At 37.1% G+C, this 22,732-nt stretch overlaps 2 protein-coding genes across 2 annotated transcripts in view; one reads left to right on the forward strand and one right to left on the reverse strand.

The window, feature by feature from the left end:
- Positions 1 to 2,594: 2,594 nt before the first annotated feature.
- Positions 2,595 to 6,358, forward strand: Smp_001120 (hypothetical protein; the record flags this gene model as incomplete). The annotated part of the gene is made up of 3 exons (XM_018795184.1): positions 2,595 to 2,665; positions 4,000 to 4,153; positions 6,011 to 6,358. 3 exons carry the CDS (start codon positions 2,595 to 2,597, stop codon positions 6,356 to 6,358), a joined length of 573 nt encoding a protein of 190 aa, XP_018649522.1.
- A 7,285-nt stretch (positions 6,359 to 13,643) lies between these two features.
- Smp_001100 (hypothetical protein) overlaps positions 13,644 to 22,732 on the reverse strand; it is a gene marked incomplete at its 3' end in the record, with an annotated part of 88,121 nt that continues 79,032 nt past the window's right edge. The window contains exon 17 of the mRNA XM_018795185.1: positions 13,644 to 13,723. Within this exon, the coding sequence (XP_018649523.1) occupies positions 13,644 to 13,723 (80 nt within the window). The remainder of the gene's footprint in view (positions 13,724 to 22,732) is intronic.

The raw sequence follows: 22,732 nt of genomic DNA on the forward strand, positions 1-22,732 counted from the left end.
TACCTTTTACCATACGTATCAATTGTTTTTCCGTTCGCCGAACTTTCGTAGTCACATCCGTATAACAGACGGCTGTGTTCGCCGTTAACGCATGCCGGCTGGGAAGTTTCCTTAGTTCTTATTCGTGTCAGTCGACTTTGAGTTCGGGTAATTGCAGGGTTTCCTGCAATTTCTGGAAGACTTACCATACTCGTTATGACACCAGCACCAGTTGGGGTTGTCTGTCTCTCGACGACGAGAGACAGATTGCCTACGTGAGACACTTCTACGCAGGGTTTTTGACCGACTACGGTCATTACGAAACCTAAGATATCGCGTGAGCGTGTGACATAGTTCGGTATGTCAGTCGGGGTCAATTGAGGTTTTTCTTTTACGGAAAAAAACCTCGGCGCTAGTCGATTTCGTGATTTCCACAATTCGATCACCAGAAGCAGCCAGTTCGTCTACGGCGTTACTTTGAAACGAGACGAGAACTGCTTGTACCTGTTTCGGTAGTTTGGAGAAGAAGAGCTGTTCAAATAGGTCATCGTCGAACGTTCGTTGACCCATCACCTCTGTCATCCTTAACAACATGTCCGTCGCGGAACCATGTTGCAGGTCGATATTGTTAGGGAGTTGATCTAACCGTTGTCGATCGGTTAGGTCTCCGCGTTTTAGAATCGACCGTTTGAGTGTTTCGTAAGGTTCCGGAACATTACTAGTAAACATACTAGGTGTTACGTACCTGTTAAATTCGCGCGGTAATGCCTTAACTACCGCGAGGAATCGCGTGCGCGAGTTCTGCGTGGCAGAACCAGGCTTCGACATTGTCCGGCCAAGAAGACGTTAACTGAATCGAGGGTGGGGGAATAGTCTAACTTAAATAATTTTGGCGTCTGTCCCGTCATAGTATTATAAAGAACGAAAAATATATAATTAAAATATATCCAAAAACACGAAAAAAAGGTGTATAACAATATATAAAAATCAAATAAAGAAAAACAATGAATAATGAAATTCCAACTAGGAACAGACTCAGTTTATGCGCTTGCTGTACCAGATCACGTCGGGTTCACCACTGAAGATACCACCAGTATTGTAGTATGGCAACTGTTAACCAGTAACACCTATGATCGAATCAGAAGTCAGAAGCGAAGAGGTCGGAAAGATATATCCAATGTCGAACACCTAAGAAGCTATTGATTTTGTGGAATTATTTACAGCTACAGTAGTCAAAATGAAATATCAGGCAGTCATCTGACCAAAAGATTTTGCCGGGTGACCGTGGTAGTGAGAATCGATAATACTTCTGAATCCAGCTAGTTAGGACTACTGAGTCATCTCTAAGCTATTTACCTACAATATAAAGCTGAAATATGAATGGTCTTCGCACAAAATGACAAGAATAAATGAGGACTGGTTGAACTGAATGATGTGACATGAATCAAAAGGCAGGTACAATCTTTGACGAGTTTCTGTGACGATACGTCTTGGAAGTAAACACACTCTAGACCTAGAGTTTTATATTGTTCAAGGTGAAGATGAGATAAGTACATTATTATTCACTATAAAAATTAAGTTTTATTTTATGAAACACTGCCTAAGCTCATTTATGGAGAAATCCATTGAAACGTGATGAAAGGTTGCACACTCACTTAAAAAGTGAGTCAGTTGTCCGAGATGTCTTCATGTCATTCAAAATCCTCAAAACTCAACCATCTACCACATCAGATAAATTCAACGTAGAAATGCTTTCCATAGCATAAAAAAGAAGAAAAATTAATGTTACTCAGTCACAATTAGTTGATATCTATAGAAAAATGATTTGATCATTATACGTACATCCTTTCATTCAGCAAAGGAACCACCAACAAATATCCCCTTCAGTATTGACCGTTATCGGTAATACCACTACTTCAAAATTAGAATTTCCCTGAACAGATACACTCTTAAATATTCGGCCCCATCACAGTCCGATAAGGTCAGAAAGGGGAGTGTTTACTGATTGCTATCTTGAGAATTAAACCTCATTGAGATTGTTGCTGTAAATAAGTCCCCAAAATCAATAGCTCTGTAAGTCTTCGACATTTGATGCTGACCGCATATTTTCAATGGAATCACCTAGCGAAGTTTCTCTGTCATGCATCCGGACCAGATCACTTGTGAGTAGGCCGTGCTTCACATCTCCTACAACCGCTAACCAGCTTAGAGTAATCACTTCTCGATATATCGATATTCTACCAAATATATCGTCGAACCTCTTAGCTTCTGACTTTTGATTTTACTGGGTCAGCATGTTTCGATTATAAAACTTGTTACTGGTTAAGGTGTTGTCAAACTCCGAATACTTGCGGCATCTTTAGGCTTTTTTTAGTTACTCAAATGGAATTATATGTTTCTTGGGGAAATCGGAAACAATCAAAGGGTTTCTTACCAGGTTATTATGCTAACACCACATAAAAGGTACAAGGTAGAAAAGTGATAACTGCCGTTCAGTTTAAGCTTACCACACTTACTGATATTTAGAGCGAGGATGGTTCAACTGATGGAGTCATGTATTATACGTAAGTCTTTTTGAAAAGTCAAGATAGCTTGATCAAGTATTTTCCCGCCCGATGAAATGGTCATATGAGTATAGAGAAGTCTTAGAGTCTGAAGTAATAGACTATTCGTTAACGATAGAATGGTAAGCGGAGACACTAAGGAATTCGTGTCATTTTAATATCATTACATCAATTATTAACTAATGTTTCCACCACTCAGATTTCGAATAAATAGAACGAAAATCAGACCTTTCAGCGAGCAATGGGTTCTTTCATTATCCAGGTGAAGATATCAACGAACAGTTAGTACACAATTTTACCTAACATAGGTTGGGTTTAAAGGTGTAAGGTAAAGCGCGGCTGTCGCAAAATGTTGCGCTACGCAGTTTGTAATGTGAGTTGTGCTTTAAATATCTTTATACTTAATGATCAATAGTTTTCAGCACACCTTGTTCTTTTCTTTGCATTCTACAGGTCTAAATCAGGGTAATCTGACGTTAGCATAAGATTAATATAGTCATATTTCAGATGCATGTGTTGAGAACAAAAGGCATACAGCATGTGTTAGTCTTTCCTAGTAAGCTCCTAAGAGTGTCTAGTTTTATCTTGAATAATCCAATTGAAGAGTCGGAAATCACTCCGGTTAGCAGGTTCCAAAGCTTTTATTTCAAAGCTTCTATCGAAATGTCTTTATTATTTATTTTATTTGAACACAAATATTGTTACGAGGGGTACCAGACATAAATGCGCCACACAAAAATTGTCACTTCATTTAATTGTGTGAGGGCTATGATGCTGCCCGGGTACCCAGATCGAAGCAGGTGGTTTTCTTAGGGGGCCACACCCAGAGCCTTTGACCTAAGAGTTTGATCTACAAGGCAGTGGAGCATGGTGAGGAGATGCAGTCTCATGGTAGCTGGTGACCAACGATTGATTCATACGCCATTCATTCCCTCAGCATACTGAAGCCCATGTACACCATTGGTTTGGAATCAGGGTTTTCCAACCGCCCTAGGTGGACTTTCCGTGTTCACCTACCCGGTTAAAGCGCTGTACATTCTCTTTTCGGCCTCTCAATTTAGTAAACAACACCCGTGGTGTGAGAAGGCAGTGAGTAGGACTTCCTTGGCAGAGACTGTATAAGCGTCGCTGTGTGAGAGCATTTGGACAGGGAGAGCGGACTCTCCCCACTCTCAGCCATACCAAAGCATTTGGGGGCTTTATCTATACTATGTTGAAAATTTTATTTGATTAGATTTTGTTTCGAATAAAATTAAATCAGATTTCAAAATTTATTCATTTAGATAAAATGTTTAAAGATACCGATATTATCAAATTGTTTATCAACAAGTCACTCCAATGAACCGAAAGTTTATGGTTTCACTTCTAGACTACAATCATTGGTAGATAAAAGGTAATGAAATAATTTCTTGCATAACATTTCACTAATCTTATCACTTCTTATTTTGTATTATAGTAAAAATATTTTAATGAATCATGATCCTTATAGTCCACCCGAAGATGTTGAATTACGTATTGAAGCTTTAAGTAAGGAATTGTTCAACTTGAGTTCATCAAACAATAATCAATGGAAAGCTTATCGTTTTCAAAATAATGATGAAAAATATAAAGTAAATTTAATTTAGTCAATTGTTAATACATAGCTCATATCTTCTATAGTTTCATCAAATTGATTTCTCATTTTTTTCTCATATGTACTAATAGTTAGTTAAATATTTTTCTCACTTTTTTATACCTGTTACTTAAGTGCCCCCAAATGTCCTGGTACAGCCGAAAGTGGGGAGAGTCCTCTCTCCCTCTCCAAATGCTCTCACATGGCCACGCGTATATAGCCTCTGCCAAGGAAGTCCTACTCACTGCCTTCTCGTGGCGCGGGTGTTGTTTACGAAATTAAGGGGACGAAAAGCGAATGTCCGGCGCTTTAACCGGGTTGGTGGACACTGCGAGTTTACCTAGGGGAGTTGGAAAATCCTGATTCCAAACCAATGGTGCACATGGGCTCCAGTACCCTGAGGGGGGGAAATGGCGTATGAATCAATCGTTGGTCACCGGCTACCATGAGACTGCATCTCCTCACGATGCTACACTGCTTTTTGGATCAGATCTTTAGGTCAAAGGCTCCGGGTGTGTTCTCCTAAAAAAACCACCTGCTTCAGTTTGGGCACCTGGGCAGTATCACAGCCTTTACACAAATCACATAAGATTTGTGTGGTGCATATGTATCTGGTGTTCCTTAAGTCACATTAGTTCATTCATTATGTAATTATCCACTAAACCTGTTATTGTATTATATAAGCTCGTGATTTCGCATTTTTAGTTAAAATGTACTTTACATGTTGTCATTACACGCAAAATATTTGAATAGCTTTAAAAAAATGTACAGGAGGTTTGTGAAAAATTAGTTAGTCAGTCAGCTACAACGTAAGACCAGGCACATATATGCATCGGTCCAAGTCGTCATACCTCATTAGCACACCGAATTCATCGAAGTAGTTAATTTAGTGATTTTTTTGTGAAAAACGAGGATATATATTTTAAAAGAATGCTTAAAACAAAGAAATGAACGTTTTGAAATACTATTCAAATTAAAGGTTTAAGGATATAAATAAAGAAGAATGTGTGTTTATACCAATCTGGTCAATTTTTAGCCATACCATTTAATGTGTTTAACACCATTGTTCACATTTACCACGTCGGTCTCCGAACGAGTAAGTAAACGCGTTCCAGTTGATTACAGAAACTAGTTTTGATTAATGTATCCGTCATGAACTTGACTATTATATTGAAATAATTCGTTAGTCAGTCTTAAGTGCTGTTGGAGGTATGAGGGCAGTTATCACTTCCCGGTTGCCCACACCGTGGAAGGGTTCTTCTAGAGGTACCTGAAAAGGAAATTGGGTTCGAAGTGGTCTTAATGACCTAAGAGCGTGACCGCAGTGCCCAAGGGACAACTGCTTGAGGCCGGTCACGCACGGCCTTTTTGTGGGGGATTTTCGACGTGTTGGCTCCGTTCTTTAAAGGACCTTATCGCCGGAGACGGAAATCCGTGGGATAAGGCGAGGTGTGCATTTTTAGGGTCGACCTTTTCTAACCCCACCTCTCCTTGTGGGAAGGCAGCATCGCTGTTATGGCCGGTAAGAGTAGAGAATATTCGTAGGCTACTAGTATTCGATCATAGGTGTCTTCGAAGCATTGCTCGTATATTCTGGGACCACCGGGTAAGTAATGCACTTGTTAGGAAACGGGTACTAGGTAAGGATGGCAAATCGATTGACGCAGTAGTGAAACTTGATCAATTGAGATGGCTGGGACACGTGTTACGTATGCCCAACCACCGACTGCCCCGACGTGCAATGCTTGACTATTAGATTGAAATAATCCATTGAAACTCATATAAAACCTAATGAATATAAATTGAAACGGATTACATCTGTTCACTGTGTTTTTGTTGCTTTATTTTAAAACAGATATTTACTGCATGTATCACGGAGTTCAAACATCACATTGCCAATAGTTACCTTCACGAAATTAATTCCATCGAGGATTTAATCAATTATTTTATGACACCTGTAGAAACACCAGATTTTTTATATAAATTAACATCAGATGCACAAAATAATATTTGTCAATTACCATCTAATTTAAATATACAATTAGAACCAGTACGTTATAATCCAAATGAAGATAATTTTTTCAAAGCTAATGCTTATCCTGGTCGGTCAACTATTGTTAGTAATTTAGCTGCTGCTAAAAAACATCCAAGTTATCGTGTTAGTCGTTTAAAACGTGTTCGAGTTGAATATGAAGATATGTAGTCAAAATATCTTTCTCTATATTGTATAGGCATAGTATACTTGTATATTAATGCAACTTTGTATATCCATTTATTGTTTTTCAATGAAAATATACTTTAATAATTTATAAGATAAAGATTTCCTTTTGTTTTTCGACTTTTGTGTTGTTTAAATCTTGTGATAGTGGTGTAGTTCATTCTTGTAGTGAATGCCCTGGTACAGCCGAGAGTGGATAGAGTCCTCTCTCCCTCTCCAAATGCTCTCACATGGCCACGCATATGTAGCCTCTGCTAGGGAACTCCTACCCAATGCCTTCTCGTGGCAGGGGTGTTGTTCACGAAACTGAGAGGACGAAAAGCGAATGTCCGGCGCCTTAACTGGGTTGGTGGACACTGCGAGTCCACCTAGGAAAGTTGGAAAACCCTGATTCCAAATAAATGGTGCACATTGGCTTCAGTATCCTGAGGGAACAAATGGCGTATGAATCAATCGTTGGTCACCGGCTACCATGGGACTGCATCTCCTCACCATGCTACACTGCCTTTTGGATCACACCTTTAGGTCAAAGGCTCCGGGTGTGGTCCCCTAAGAAAACCACCTGCTTCAATTTGGACACTTGGGCAGTATTACAGCCCTCACACAAATCAAATGAGATTTGTGTCGCATATGTATCTGATGCTTCCTTGTACCAATATTTATGTGTTTAAATAAAATAAAATAAAAAACAATAATTGAAAACCTGCTAAACATTATGATACAAAGTCGAAACCAGTTGTTTTCTAGTGCTTAGAACAAATATTTATAGTTCTTATGGATTTTTTACTCTGTTCGTTACTGGTTTTTACATTACCCACATCGTCAGTTAGTTTCTCGTCAGTCACTGCTGTAGTATCGGTTGGTATGTGAAGCCCATATACCTTATTCTAACTTTTGGACAAGCCAATTCATCTATCCATCATGAGTTCTGTTTTCACCATGTTGATTGTTCACTTATTAACCCTGACCAATTTTTATATGAGCGTAGGTGTGTGTACCCTTCTTATCCTATTTATCACATGTCTGTCATTTATTCTTGTCTGACTATAAATATTGATTAACGCTTAAAATGAGTTGGCTTCCCCTCCATCTCCAGTGCCTATCATTTATGCTTCGCTCGCTCATGATCTTATGACTTTCTGGCCTGCGTCATTTGTCAATAAGACTGTAGCTGCCGTTTCTCTTTGCCTTCCGATATTATACACCGTTAAGATTTGTATTATAACGGTTATTGAGGTGATCGATTAACGAAGCACGGCACTACACTGTATTGGGCTTTGTGATATGCTTTTTTTATCACTGATGATTGTGTAATTGGTATTTACAGTAGCGTAACACTTCTGAATTGAATTTTTCAGTTTCATATCTGTACTGCACATGTTTCTGATCAGTTATCTAATTTCTTCTTTTTCAAATAGTTGTTAGAAGATTTACAGTGAACTGGTTTTAGATGAGTGTCTTTTTCGCGCCTCGTGGTTTAAAATGTAACCTAAAACAACAACTTCCGGCAAATAGTGACTTAACAAATGAACAACTCTTATTGTACGTATCCTTTTATAAATCTTATTTACTGGAAGATTACATAATATATTTGGGGATTTAATCATGAAGGCATTATTGATTGTTGAATGTGGTTCCATAACTATTGAACGGTCAAAATCATCTCAACATCGACTATTTCGAGTAATTTGCAATTTTATTCACTTTTTAAATGGTTTCCAAAAAAATTAATTAAAATCGTTTATTTTCTAGAGTTGAGATCATGAGTCAATTGAAGCTAGACCACCGTGAAAAACCTAGAAGCACTGGACGGCCGTTTCGTCCTATTATGGGACTCCTCAGCAGTGCGCATCCACGATCCCGCACTCGCGAGATTCGAAGCCAAGACCTACCAGTCTCGCGACAGAGCACTTAGCCGATAGATCACTGAGCCGTCCAGTGCTTCCAGGTTTTCCTTGGTAGTCTAGCTTCAATTAACTCATGATATTAACTCTATAAAATCACTAAAATCTCCATCAAACCCCTTCTGATCAAATCATTTATTGACTATAGGTAGAATCAAGCTCCGGTTCAGTGAGTTACTGTTCAAATTACACGCGTTATTGTCGTTGTTTTAATACAGTACAGAAATATATTGATCCTTTATATGAATTATGGGTAAATATCTGTTGTTGTTGTTGTGTTAGTGTTATAATTTCTATATCTCTTTAGTGTGAACATAATCTTGCTATATTTCTAGCTGAAATAATGGGTAAAACAAAAGTGGTTTATCTACATGATGATGTATTTTGTCGATCATTAGAGATGTTATATAGCAAAGATAACACGAGTACTAATGCTTCCGTTGTCGAAAGTTCCAGATAAAGTTCTCATCTGTATGTATTGCTCCTTATTGGAAAATAAAGAAGTTTTTTTCGAAATTAAATTTTCTCATGATCTTTTCGGGATTTGTCGCACAAAGTATACAAGCTCCCTTGAAAACTGGTGTAGTGAATTATCTTGACGATAATTTCCAAGGATTCGTCGTTATCAATCGTCCTGTTAACCGTTACAAAATACATCCTAAGGGTGTATGAATTTTAGAATACACCGATTACTGTTTATTATTGTATAGCAGAGATCACTAAGCCACTGGGACACCAAACGAATTCGAGCAGTAATTCTAATGAGAGCGAATTAAGAGGTTGAGTGAATTAATGTGATGTGTATATAGGAAGGGAGGCGAAACTCGACTCACACGTCCTCGTCGTACCTCCTGAATAGTGGGACTGTGTCCATGAACTAACGTGAGCGGTACCCGGGTGGTGAAGATCGGCCTAATCGCCCACTTTACCTATACCAACAAATGATTACGAAGGCTACAAAGAATCATTGCACAATTATTATCGGTTCAAAAAGAAAGAATAAATGAGTCTTCCCCCCCCCAAAGAAAGATCTGCAGAAAAAAATACAGAAAAGAAAGAAAGATTTAATGATTCTGCGCAAGCAATGCAAAAACAGCTATTGAGCCCCGATAGTTTTGTCATTCTTCGATATAGCATTCTTCTCCAGAAGGGCCTACTGGGCTTCACCATGTTACTATATCAGTCAGTCAGCTACAACGTAGAACCAGGCACATTTATGCATCGGTCCAAGTTGCCATACCTCGTTAGCACAACAAGATGAACACCGAATTCATAGAAGTAGTTAATTTAGTGGTGGTAATATATAAAAGAAAGGTTGTATATAAGGATATAGTATGGGAAGGAAGAAAGTTATGAAGCAATTTTAATCTCAAGGTTTAAGGGAAGGTAAAGAGTGTATACACTGACGCCATTGTGATCAATTCTGAGCCATGTCACCTATATGTAGGAAAGCAAATGATTTGTCGAACGATTTAAGCAACTAATATCTAGGTTAGAGAGAAAAATATGTGCTTAGGCTGTCATATGTAATCAAGCCTACATATTCATTCAGATATGATATTAGTAGCACAAAGATAAAGATACATTGTTAGTGTTCGAATAACACTGTCTATTATATGCATTCATTGAATGGTGTGACAAAAGTTAAACAAATTTAAGTGGTGACGTGTTATACTAGTTTACATTACTAACTAGCGAGGCTTTTCTGTTGATCATTGTTAGAAATTCTGATTCGTAATATGTTATATCTTGTGGCCGAGTGGATGTCCAAGTTAATGTATGACGTGATAAGACCGCCAATCAGAGAGCAGCGAATTGTCGATTGGAACAGTGACACACGAAAACCGTACGAGCAGTGTAGAATACTTATCGGTCCTGCTTCTGCCTAGCCCAGCCAGTTAAGTCCAGAACACCAATAACAGTATCTGCGGTATGAATCATTGTGTTTCAAACATACTGAGTTTATATACCAAACAGAATGACCACATCGTACCAATAAAATAGAAAATAACATTTGTACAAGATTTAGCCAAATGTGGCTGTGAATAGTGGGAACACTAATTAATTGACTGGGTATAACTCAGGAATGGTAAATCGTACAATTATAGTCTAAGGGTCAAAATAGAGCTTATAATAAGGGTAACGTGGATATGAATAGTGTAGTTATTTTGCAATTATACTATAAAAAATGTATGCATAATATTGGTCCATAAATGGATGCCAAAGTTACCATTCACTATTGTTATCGGGATATAACATAATGCTATCGTTTTTGTCAAACATGAGATTTATGGAGTAGGGATAAACTCCACTCAGCAACCAACCAAAATGAGGCGGTATCTATTTGCACAATCGTAACTCACGATTAAGGGTGTTTTCTGTTCTGTTGTCTTTTCTGGCTTACATGAAAATGCAAAGTTTTTTATGACGAAAATACCACTCCATCGTGCTTCGGACGTATCAAGTGTAACGCAGTCATTCATGGTAGACTAGAAATCACAGCATGGCAAAAGTCGTACCTACAATTAATCCTATGATAGCAATTATTCCGAGAGATCTATAATTGAGTGATAAAACAAGCGAAGACATAACTCTAATTACTCAATACGATACACTTAAATGACTTGACAACGTAGAGTTCATCCCCAGCCGACTTATATGGCGCAGTAATATTTTCTACTGTGGTTCTGACTTAGTTATCTGATTGCTGCATTCACAACCAGAGAGTTACTCATTAGTAGGGTACTTCTTTGTACTAAAACTTGAAAAAATAAGTCGTTTATAAAATGTACATGCACTCATGGTGTTATACTATCTACTTCTTTACTTATTAACAGTCAAGGTATGCGCTTATAATTTACTTGAAACTGGGTGTCTCGTAAAGTTTTTCACTTGTGGATATATATGGGGACAACCATGGAGAAATTAGATCATGGAGGTGCTAAAATTTTAGATCAATGGAATTTTCAAAACGAGTTGAAAATGCAAATCTCTTCTCTCTTCTTGTCTCTACCTAAATTTCGAAAATTCTTGGCCTTTTTCCTAAAGAAATTTATTATTCAGTTCAGTTTGAAATCAGTCTAAATAGGTCGTCGCCCCCAGATGCCCTGGTATGGCCAAGAGTGTGGAGAGTCCACTCTCCCTCTCCAAATGCTCTCACATGGCCACGTGTATATAACCTCTGCCGTGGGAAGTCCTAGTCGCTGCCTTCTCGTGGCGGGGGTGTTGTTTACGAAATTGAGAGGACGAAAGGCGAATGTCCGGTGCTTTAACCGGGTTGATGGACACGGAATGTTCAAGTGGGGGAGTTGGAAAACCCTGATTCCAAACCAAATGGTGCACATGGGCTCCAATATCCTGCTGAGGGAACAAATGGCGTATGAATCAATTGTTGGTCACCGGCTACCATGGGACTGCATTTCCTCACGATGCTCCTGCACTGCCTTGTGAACCAGACCTTTAGGCCAAAGGCTCTGGGTGTGGCCCCCTAAGAAAACCACCTGCTTCAGTTTGGGCACCCGGGCAGTATCTCAGCCCTCACACAAATCAAATGAGATTTGTGTCCCATTTGTATCTGGTGTTTTCTTGTACCAATATTTATGTGTGCAAATAAATAAATAGTCTGAATAGATTCAGCTTATCGAATCATTTAATCAAGATCAATCTATGAGATAGTCACAGACTAACAGAATGAAAAAGAAACATTTGTAGATAATATAACTTGTCTGGATAACCGGTTTAAAAAGTACTTCCCAGAACGAACTGATTTACCCATTGGTGGATTACTGTTGAGAAAAGTTAATTCTGTTTACAGGATAAAATATTGATGTTATCCAACCCAAAGAAGATAATGCTACTAGGAAAGAGAATCAGAAACCGGAAATATACTATTAACATTATAGTAGCTCACTCTTATAAACTTAGATCCAGGATGGTCTCTCCTGTAACTACAATGTCAATGTCATTCATGCTAATTAGAATACGAATGAATAGTTATTGCTATATATATATATAGATATGTATATGTGTTATTCACTTCCCTTCGAGTCTTTTGTGTATTGTTTTATACTACTTATTAATGTATTCAGTAAATAGTTGTATTCTTAGAAATTTCTACACGTATGTTGTAACTCACGTTTGTTGTGTAATATTCTGAAGTATTAACATATACTTATAACATTTATTGTATTTATCATTACAATTACTTTATCTTAATCATTGTAGCAGTTATTCTCTATGTCGCGTATTTGTTTAATCCCTTGATAAACAAAACAGTTTCCAAATTGCTTGCTTTGAGTTCAATTCTTGCTTGTTACATAAACTGTTACCAAGTTTGGACACAGCTAATGCCTGTCATTTACACTATCATATGTTGTAATTATTCTTTATGTTACCATTGCAGGATGCTTTTTTTATTTCAGACTTATTGACGTGATAAACGCCATAGACAATTAACTTTTTAAACACATTCCAATAATGATAAATTTGTAAATATTTTCGGTTAAATAAAATATTATTATGAGGACGGTCCACAAGTGAAGTTGAGGAAGCTCTAAGAAGCCGAGAAAGAGTCGAACATATTTCATCAAATTAGCTTTCGGAAGAATATTCTAGAATCACTACGTGTAGCTTGCCTATTAGACAATGCTAATAACCCTCCTGTGTGCGGATTGGATAATTATAATGATGATTTTTTTTTAACTAAGAAACTATCAATACCTGACAGTTATGTACCATAATTGACATTGTTTGGAATAACTTTCCTCCTAGTTGTCTTCTCATTTTGTGCATTGGAAGGGTTCTGGCATTCGAGTGCTCAAGTATTACGCGAGATACCAAGAATCTAAGTTGAAGATATAACAATTATGTTGTTTAAATATGATTAACTTGCGCGCACACACACACACGCACAGTGATAAAATGACATAAGTATTATCATGAATAAAGAGAGATGATTTTGTTCATTTTTCTGTAAATTATGTCAGAGAAAAAGAAGAAGAAAAGATAAAAGAAAAGTTTCAAAATAAGTAAATCCTCTATTAAGATTTTTCATGCAAACATTGAATGATTAGATATGTAATTGATTCATTGTTTAATTAGGTGAAGATAAAAGAATCTTAGCGGTCTATCTAATGTTTATGTTTATGTTTTTTTGCTTTTGATTAATCTATATTAAAGGGGATAATGTAATGTAATTCAATTGTTAATATTACTATAATATTTATAAAAGAGCTAATTTCAAAGTTGTTAATTGTATGAAATTGTCTTTGAAAACATTTACATTTGAATGTAATGGATGTTGACAATAATGAAGAGAAGCTAGTTGTTTTGATGTAATTGTCATTGAAAATATATACTAGGTTAGTTCATGATTTGTTAGAGTTGTTGTTTACTGAAAGTGTTGCATTATGTATTGGAGTTGATTTATTTTGTAATTGTGAAGAATCTGAAAGTGAAAGTAAAATCATTTTACAAACATATAAGCAAATAATTTTAACTACTTATAAGTAGTCAAGAGTATAATACAGAATTATTAGGGTTTTTATATATTTGGGATATTTTAATGAGCAGAAAAATTAGATTTTTTGATATTTCATGACTTAGTGTAAGCCATTTCTTTAAAGAATAAATAACCAAATGTAGCCAATGCTCAAACCTTGGTAATGATACCTGTTATGGTCTTTAGTTATTTTGATTGTGTAGTATAAATATACTTACTTGTGTCATTCATTTACTTCTGTTGAATATTTGATTAAGACTATGAAATTGAGGGAATAAGTAAAGGATAGATCGTGTTGAAGCAATTCTTCTATTATAATTTTACGTCAGTTTGTAGAGAGTAACAATAAAGTGTGTGATTGAAATCGTTTGGTGTGTATTTTCTTCCTAACTACTTTCTTGGATGTTTATGCTGCTCGTGGTAACTTGAACTGAAGATCAGCAATTGTGCCTAATCGATGTGAGTTCTTAGTCAATATGAAATATGCTCAGTAAATTTATTACAAATAATACAATTATGACTTGTCATCTTTGTACTTTTCCTCAAAACTATGGTATACGTTTTATTTTTGCCCCCAAAATGCCCTGATACGGCCGAGAGTGGGGAGAGTCCGCTCTCACTCTCCAAATGCTCTCACATGACCACGCGTATACAGCCTCTGCCAAGGAAGTCCCACTCACTGCCTTCTCGTGACGGGGGTGTTGTTCACGAAAGTGAGATAACGACAAATGAATGTCCTGTACTTTAACCGGGTTGATGGACACGACGAGTTCACCTAGGGGAGATAGAAAACCCTGATTCCAAACCAATGGTGTACATGAGCTCTAGTATCCTGATGGAACGAATGGCGTATGAATCAATCGTTGATCCCCGGCTACCATGATACTGCATCTCCTCACGATGCTCCACTGCCTTGTGGATCAGACCTTTAGGTCAAAGGCTCCGTGTGTGGCCTCCTAAGAAAACCACCTGCCTCAGTTTGGGCACCTGGGCATTATCACAGCCGTCACGCAAATCTCATTTGATTTGTGTGGTGTATATGTATCTGGTGCCCGTTTGTACCAATATTAATGTTTATAAATGAATAAATAAAAATAATAAGTTTCATTTAGAACTTGATAAAACTAGTTTCATTCTCTATTAAGTGAAATAACAGTCGATAACGCAAATTATTGGTTGTTTCATCCACTTTGTGTTGTACACTTGTATCTTCCCATTGTTATTTAGGACTACAATTGATCAGTCTCTTGTTAACATATGTGCATCCTGTGCGGACTGCCTTGATATTGTGTGAAGTCACAAGCTTTATCATCAAAGATGGATAGTGGTTAGCAGCGCAACCCGATTTGACGAGCGTTTCGTGCTATTTGGGACTCGTCAGTCGGATGTACCTGCATCTTAGAGTTGACGTTCTCTCTGAGACTCGAACCCTATGCCGTTGGCTTCAAACTCCATCGCGTTATCGACTTAGATACTGAGTACTTATAGCCAACTGCATATATACCAACAAGTGACTGATCAACTGTTGTCCTAAATAACAATGAAAAGATACAAGTGAATATAACTTCACCCCATTGCACAAGCAGGTGGCTATCACGACTCAGTAGCTAGATGGATAACGTGAGGGTGTTTGAAGCGAACGGTACTAGGTTCGAGTCCCAGAGTGAACATCAACTCTGAGATGTAGGTAACTCCAGCTGACGAAACGTGCGTCAAACTGGATTTCACTGCTAGCCACTATCCGTTTTTGCTAATATCGACTGTTTCATTTAAGAAAGGATGAAATTCTTTAAAGAGCTCCTTTGTCAAATATGGAATATAAAGGGTATATATTGGGCTAATACTATTCAAATAATTAGCGAAATTGGAAACAGTTCTTTATAGGTGTGATCTCTTTTTGCCTCAGCATTCAGTTTACAGGACAATTAATCAAACAATATGAACTTTAATGAGTTCAATCATTTGGATACAGTAATATATAAAATTGACTTTGATGTATTCTTTAGTTTCAGTAAAAATAGTTGATTTCAAATTTAATCTGCATCCTTTTGATAGTTATTAAACAATTAAGCAATTATTGTTAAGAGGAATCTGTTTTGAATTGATTTTTATTAAACTCACTACTGACAAGATCTTGTGGAAAAATGCCTTGGTACGGCCGAGAGTGGGGAGAGTCCGCTCTCCTTCTCCAAATGTTCTCACATGACCACGTGTATATAGCCTCTGCGAAGGAAGTCATACTCACTGCCTTCTCGCGGCACTATTGTTGTTCATGAAATTGAGAGAACGAAAAGCGAATGTCCGGAGCTTTAACAAGGTTGGTGGACACGGAATGTTCACCTAGGGGAGTTGGAAAACCCTCATTCCAAACCAATGGTGTACATAGGCTCCAGTATCCTGATGAAGCAAATGGCGTATGAATTAATTGTTGGTCACCTACTAACATGGGACTGCATCTTCTTACGATGCTCCACTGCCTTGTGGATCAGATCTTTAGGTCAAAGGCTCCGTGTGTGGTCCTCTAAGAAAACCACTTGTTTCGGTTCGGGCACCTGGGAAGTATCACAGCCCTCAGACAAATCAAATGAGATTTGTGCGGCGCATATATATCTGGTGCCTCCTTTGTACCAAAATTTATGTGTTTAAATATATAAATAATCTGAGTAACCAGCCCACAAGGTGGTCAAGCATAGCATTTAGTTTCCATTTATTTTGACATGATTATATTTTTTAGTTTCACTCAAATTAAGGAAGAATTAGTATTATTATTGTTAGACATGGTATTTTTGAAAAAAGTATTTATTAAAACATAAAGATTGATACAAGTGGGCACTAAATAGATATGTGCTACATAAATCATTCGATTCGTTTAAAGGCTGGAATACTCTCCAGGTGATTTTCTTAGACGGCCACACCTCGAGCGTTGGACCTAAAGGTCCAGTCCACATGGCAGTAGAGCAACGTAAGGAGATACAGTCTCATAGTAGCTGATGACCAACAACAGATTTATATGCCATTTGTTCCTTCAGAATCTTGGAGCCCATGCACACCATTCATTTGTAATCAGGGTTTTCCAACTCCCCTAGTTGGATCCTCCATATCCATAAACCTGGTTAAAGCGCCGGACATATATTTATATATATATATTGTGTGAGAGTAAATGTCATTAGCAAAAGTTTAATTCACTGAATATATATGTTCGGAAATGTTAATCTTTTTTCTGCAGAATGAAAACATGATAGCCCAGATCCTATATATAATTTACATACCTTACAAAAATTTGTCAAAACTATATATATTACTTATAAAAGATATAAATATTATAAATGTTAACTTATCAGTAGTACAAACAGATAAGAGAAAAAAAATATCTTCAACAGAAACTAATTTTTCATTCCAACGATAAAGCATCTATGTGTGTTCATAGTAGCAGTAGTAGTAGTAGTAGTAGTATCCTTCATGGAAACTAATCCATAAATATAGTATGACATTAACATAAAAAAGAGGGAGATTAGGATAGTTGTGTTTTGTTTTCTTTTTTTTGTTTTTTGTTTCTTTGGTGAACTTTCAAATTTAGCTAGACATTTAATTTATTTGTCCTATCATTAGGATAGTTGATAAAATTAAGGTATGGAAAGTATTCAGATAGAAAATTCTAGAGTTCTTGTGTTGTTAGCTTCATAAGAACAGATGGATGGTGACTAGCAGTGAAATCCACGATGCACATGTAGTTCTATTTGAGACTCATCAGATGGATGTATCTACATTCCAGAGTTGATGTTCACTCTGAGACTCGAACCTAGTACCGTTCGCTTCAAACACCATTGCGTTATCCACTTAGATACTGAGTTCTGACAACCATCTTAGCTTATATTGCATGTGAATTAAGGCTATGTTAAGGCAATACGCACAGTATGCACATATTTCAATAAGAGACTAAACAAATACACTCCTAAACATCAATAGGAAGATTTAAGTTTTTTTATTTAAACACATAAATATTGTTACAAGAGTATACCAGATATATATAGGCCGCACAAATCTCATTTGATTTGTGTGAGGGCTATGATACTACCCAGGTGCCCAAACTGAAGCAGGTGGTTTTCTTAGGGGGCCACACACGGAGCCTTCGACCTAAAGGTTTGATCCACAAGGCAGTGGAGCATGGTGAGGAGATGCTGTCTCATGGTAGCTGGTGACCAACAATTGATTTTGATGTGAACCGCAAAACAAGAAGCCTTGACAAATTACGGAAGCTATTTTTGGGGACGTTAATTCATTTAATTCAAAGCTTGTAAAACTGTAACATTTACTTTTGCCCCTAGCCTAATCTACAGATCATAAGCTTTCGTTTGATGTATAATTCACTGCCATAGCATTTTCTGTTCTAAAGCTATTGTAATTTAGACGTAATCTTTTGTACCCTATTTTCTACTATAATCCCCCAGTTTTGGACATAATTGTATTTTCCTAATTATTGTACGTTGTGGTCAGCCTATTCATCTATTTATTCATGTAACCTTTCACCCTAATCTGAATTGGGAATTCGAGTGCTAGATCGGGGTTGGAATAAAGTGATTAGCGTTCCAGCTGTCTTTGTCTTCTCTCTCTCTCGCGTGCTTGCCAGCCAATCAGGGATAGAATAGTTTTCGTCTCTCTACCCCCACTTCGAACTCACGCATATTAGCCTCAAAGGTTAAGCCAGTCAGCCTACCGGGTCAAGGTCTTAATCTACATTACACAGGTCATACTCGGCACAAAGTGGGTAGACAGATTCAAGGACGTAACAGATTTATACGCCATTTGTCCTCTCAGCAGGATACTAGAGCTCATGTGTACCATTGGCTTGGAATCAGGGTTTTCCAACTCCCCTAGGTGAACGTTCCGTGTCCATCAACCAATTGAATTTAGGTAACATTATTAACAGAAAAATCTGTTGCTACTGTAAATAGAACGATATATCTGGATTGTCAATATTGAAGATAGAATGAACGATCTTTGAGAGACATTAAATGTGATCTTGTTAATGTCTACCTACTGACTAAGGCGAAGTGAGAGTTCTTAACTTGTGTGAAGGATAGGGAATGTGATTTACATTTTGATGTTTTGGGGTGAGGAGGTTTTCATCATGAACTAACATCAGTTTAAATGCCAAAACGCTGTTTAGATAATCAGGTGAATGAATTTGGCGCCAAAATCCAGGACCTGTAATAGTAAATCTGATTGGTTTACCTATAAATTATAGTCTCGCCATTAATTTTATTGATTTTGACAAAACACTGATGTAATCGTATTAAAAAATTCCGAACAGAATATTACGTAACACGTAAACGGTGTAGAGTTTAAGAGAATAACTAATTGACAGACTTAAAATATAAATATTATCTGGATAATGTAATGAGAAGACTAAGGTTATCCAAGGATATGACTTATCATTTGAACGTGAAATATCTAATCAAAATGTTTATCAGATAACACTTGATCCCTACGTCCTAATCGTTTAGATATTCTGTTGTAGTGTGGGTTACTTATATCCACATAAGTAGTATATGATGATGGTCAGGCGGAGAATGTATTTCAATAGAAGATAGATGAAGAAAGAACAAGAACGAAGCATATTCCGTATGCAAATGCATGAATAGTGAAATCAGAGAAGACGGAATGATATTTACAGAAGGAACAGTCAAGATTGGGACAAGTGATTGATAGTTTGCAAATTAACTGTTGACTGTATGGCTGTCAGATTCTGTAATTTCGTGTCAAGTACATTTGATTGTCCCCAGTCGTGTTCTTGTTCACTAAACTGTCAACCAAATTTAATTTGTAGGAGGTTTTTTGTTGGGATGATCCTGCAAATTTCTCGCAATCGACATGACAAGCTCATGAAACATTAAGGAGCATTTGATCCAATCAGCTTTTGATTAGCAGTTATAGCGAAAATGAAAAGTTACATGTAGAGATTCTGATTAGCTGATAACTACACTGATACTATGTTTAGTAGTATTTTTGAATTTTCAGTACAACCCAAAGACTCCTAAAATACTATAAAAACTCTATGTTTTCTGTACATAAATGAACCTTGGAGTAAAATGCTTCCCACATATTTTGTTCTTTTTCTCTCGTCTTCAGGTCGCTGTATAGTTCTAGCTCGGGGGTTACGAAACCAGCTTAAGATCCGAATACAGCGTTCAATCAACAAGACGTATCCGTTTTAATCATCCTATTATTAATATTCTTGACTGGGTGAGTAGTCTTGACTTAACCGTGTCATAATTTTTGTAGAATAGACTGACTGTAACTAATATTTGAATCAAAAAGTCTTTGGATAGGCATCAACAATGGGATTTGTGTTCCCAATCAGCGGAACAGTTGTCGTGGATTCTATTGTTAGCCACGATCCATTTATTCTGTAAAATTATTTCAATATTTTACACAAATAGGATAATCTTTATTTTAAAAACACCTAATTCGATACATCGTATATGGTAGTTGATTTTATATGTGTATTGCAAGCGTACCACAATAAAGTAGTCTTGCGATGTGTGCTACTGACGTTAACAGATATAAGTAGTATGTATCATCAATCGAAAGTGAAATACCTGGTGGCAGAAGGTTAAGAAGACCGAAAGATAGAGAACGAGAACAGACAATGATTGGTGTGGTAACGAAAGAACAATGAAGTCCCAAACAATTAACGGATATTTTTCAAATGAACGATTTACTGTATGGTTCTCAGATGTTACTAAGATATTCTGTAATTTTGTGCTGAAATACAATTGGTTGTCCTTCGTGTTAACTGGTTAATCATTTCTAAACTCCTACTGTTTATTTTAAATCTGATCATATACTTCTGCCCGACGTTTGTGCTGATAATGTCGTTCAGAAGGACAATGAAAGCTCCATGACTAAACCATCCAGCTCAGAGAACAAAACTATTTGGTTGAATTATTATTGGGTTCTTAATTGGAAAGGATAAGATCTTTTGGAGACTAGGAAGTAGTTAAGAAGTCACTGTTTAAAGCGTTAAAGTAAACAACGTATTCAGTAAATATTTATATCAGAAGGGGTTTTTTGTGGAGATTTAGTATTTTCATAGTTGAAAGCGTGAGTCAATTGAAGCTAGACCACAAAGGAAAACCTGTAAGCACTGGACGGCCTTTTCGTCCTATTATGGGACTCCTCAGAAGTGCGCGTGTCACTAGTGAGCATATGATTATTATTATAAGAGGTAAATCCAGGAGTTCTAGTGAGAAGCCCTGACCAGTGGAGTTCAAACCACGTCTGTTGTGAGATAGGAACTCACTGAAGACAATTGGTGAACGGTTGCTTAGCTTCGTGGATTGATTGGAGTTAGACATTAACACCATGGGATGCCGGCTCAGTGGTCTATTGGTTAAGTGTTCTGGCGCGAGACTGGTAGGTCATGGGTTCGAATCTTGCGAGGCGAGGACGTGGATGCGCACTACTGAGGAGTCCCATAATAGGACGAGACTGTCGTTCAATGCTTCTAGGTTTTCCCTGGTGGCCTAGCTTCAATCGACTAACGCTTTCGACTATGAAAATACTTATATGCTCCACCAAAAAGAAGTTGAATTTGCTATGGATGTGCTCCTGTCATGGAGTATTCAGTGCTTGGAGAAGCTAAATGGCCAGAAAAAGATGAAAAGGAAAAAAGAAATATGTAACTAGACGATATTCATGTGGATGATGAAAAAATGGAATACATAAAATAAGACACAACTCGATGGAGTATTGAAAATCCAGATCAATACAATTCAGATTTCGGTTTAAATAAATACAAACAGCATGAAACCTAGATCTAGAGATTTCTACAAACTACATTTAACCACCTACTATCTAAACAATGTTGAACCAATTAGACAAAGGACTAAATTGTAACATAATCAATCAGTACTAAGGTCCTGGGTTCGAATCTCGCGAGGTGGGTCCGTGGATGTACACTGCTGAGGAGTTCCACAATATGACGAAACGGCCGTCCAGTGCTTCCAGGTTTTCCATGGTAGTGACTCATGATCTCAACTATATAAAAATTACTATAATCTCCACAAAACCCCCTTCTGATAAAAACACAATATTGGTTATTGATCATTAATTACTCAGTACAAACAATGTAGTTGAGATATTTTCTGGAAACTAATCATATTTATTGCATAATGAAATTAGTACTATTGTTCTACTTTTTTACGGGATTGAAGAAAATGCGTAATACAAAAATAGATCATTTTATTCCAATCGCAGTGAACAAGAATACACGTGGGGACAATCGAATGTACTCGAACACAAAATTACAAAATTACTTACTAAAATCTGAGAACCATACAGTAAATACTTCACTTGCAAAATGTCAGTCAATCATCTCACATTTCATTGTTCATTCGTTTCCACAGTAACCATTCTCTGTTCTTGTTCACTCCAATCTTCTTAACCTTCTGCCTCTAGATATTTTACTTTCAATTGATGATACATACTACTTATATCCATCAATATCAGTAGAACGCACCATACTTACTTTACTTACTTACGCCTGTTACCCTCGTCGATGAGCATAGGCCGCTGACCAGCATTCTCCAACCCACTCTTTACTGGGCCTTCTTTTCTAGTTGTATCCAACTTTTGTTCATTCTTCTCATGTCTGTCTCCATTTCTCGGTGTAATGTGTTCTTTGGTCTTCCTCTTTTCCTTTGGCCTTCAGGATTCCATGTAAGGGCTTGTCTTGTGACGAGCTCTTCGACAGTATGGACAACAGGAAGGCGAAAACCCACATCATACTTCTAACAACACTCAATATAATTGTATTCATTATCAATTCCCCTACCTAATTTCCCTTATCATTTATAGGTTTCATTCAATTTCCGTCCATTCTTAATCAGTCAATTAGCCTTAACGTATGTACACCCATTAGCACAGAAAGACGAAATGTCAGACCAAACTTCA

Source organism: Schistosoma mansoni, chromosome 1, assembly GCF_000237925.1.
Source record: "Schistosoma mansoni strain Puerto Rico chromosome 1, complete genome".
NCBI classification, from domain to species: domain Eukaryota; kingdom Metazoa; phylum Platyhelminthes; class Trematoda; order Strigeidida; family Schistosomatidae; genus Schistosoma; species Schistosoma mansoni.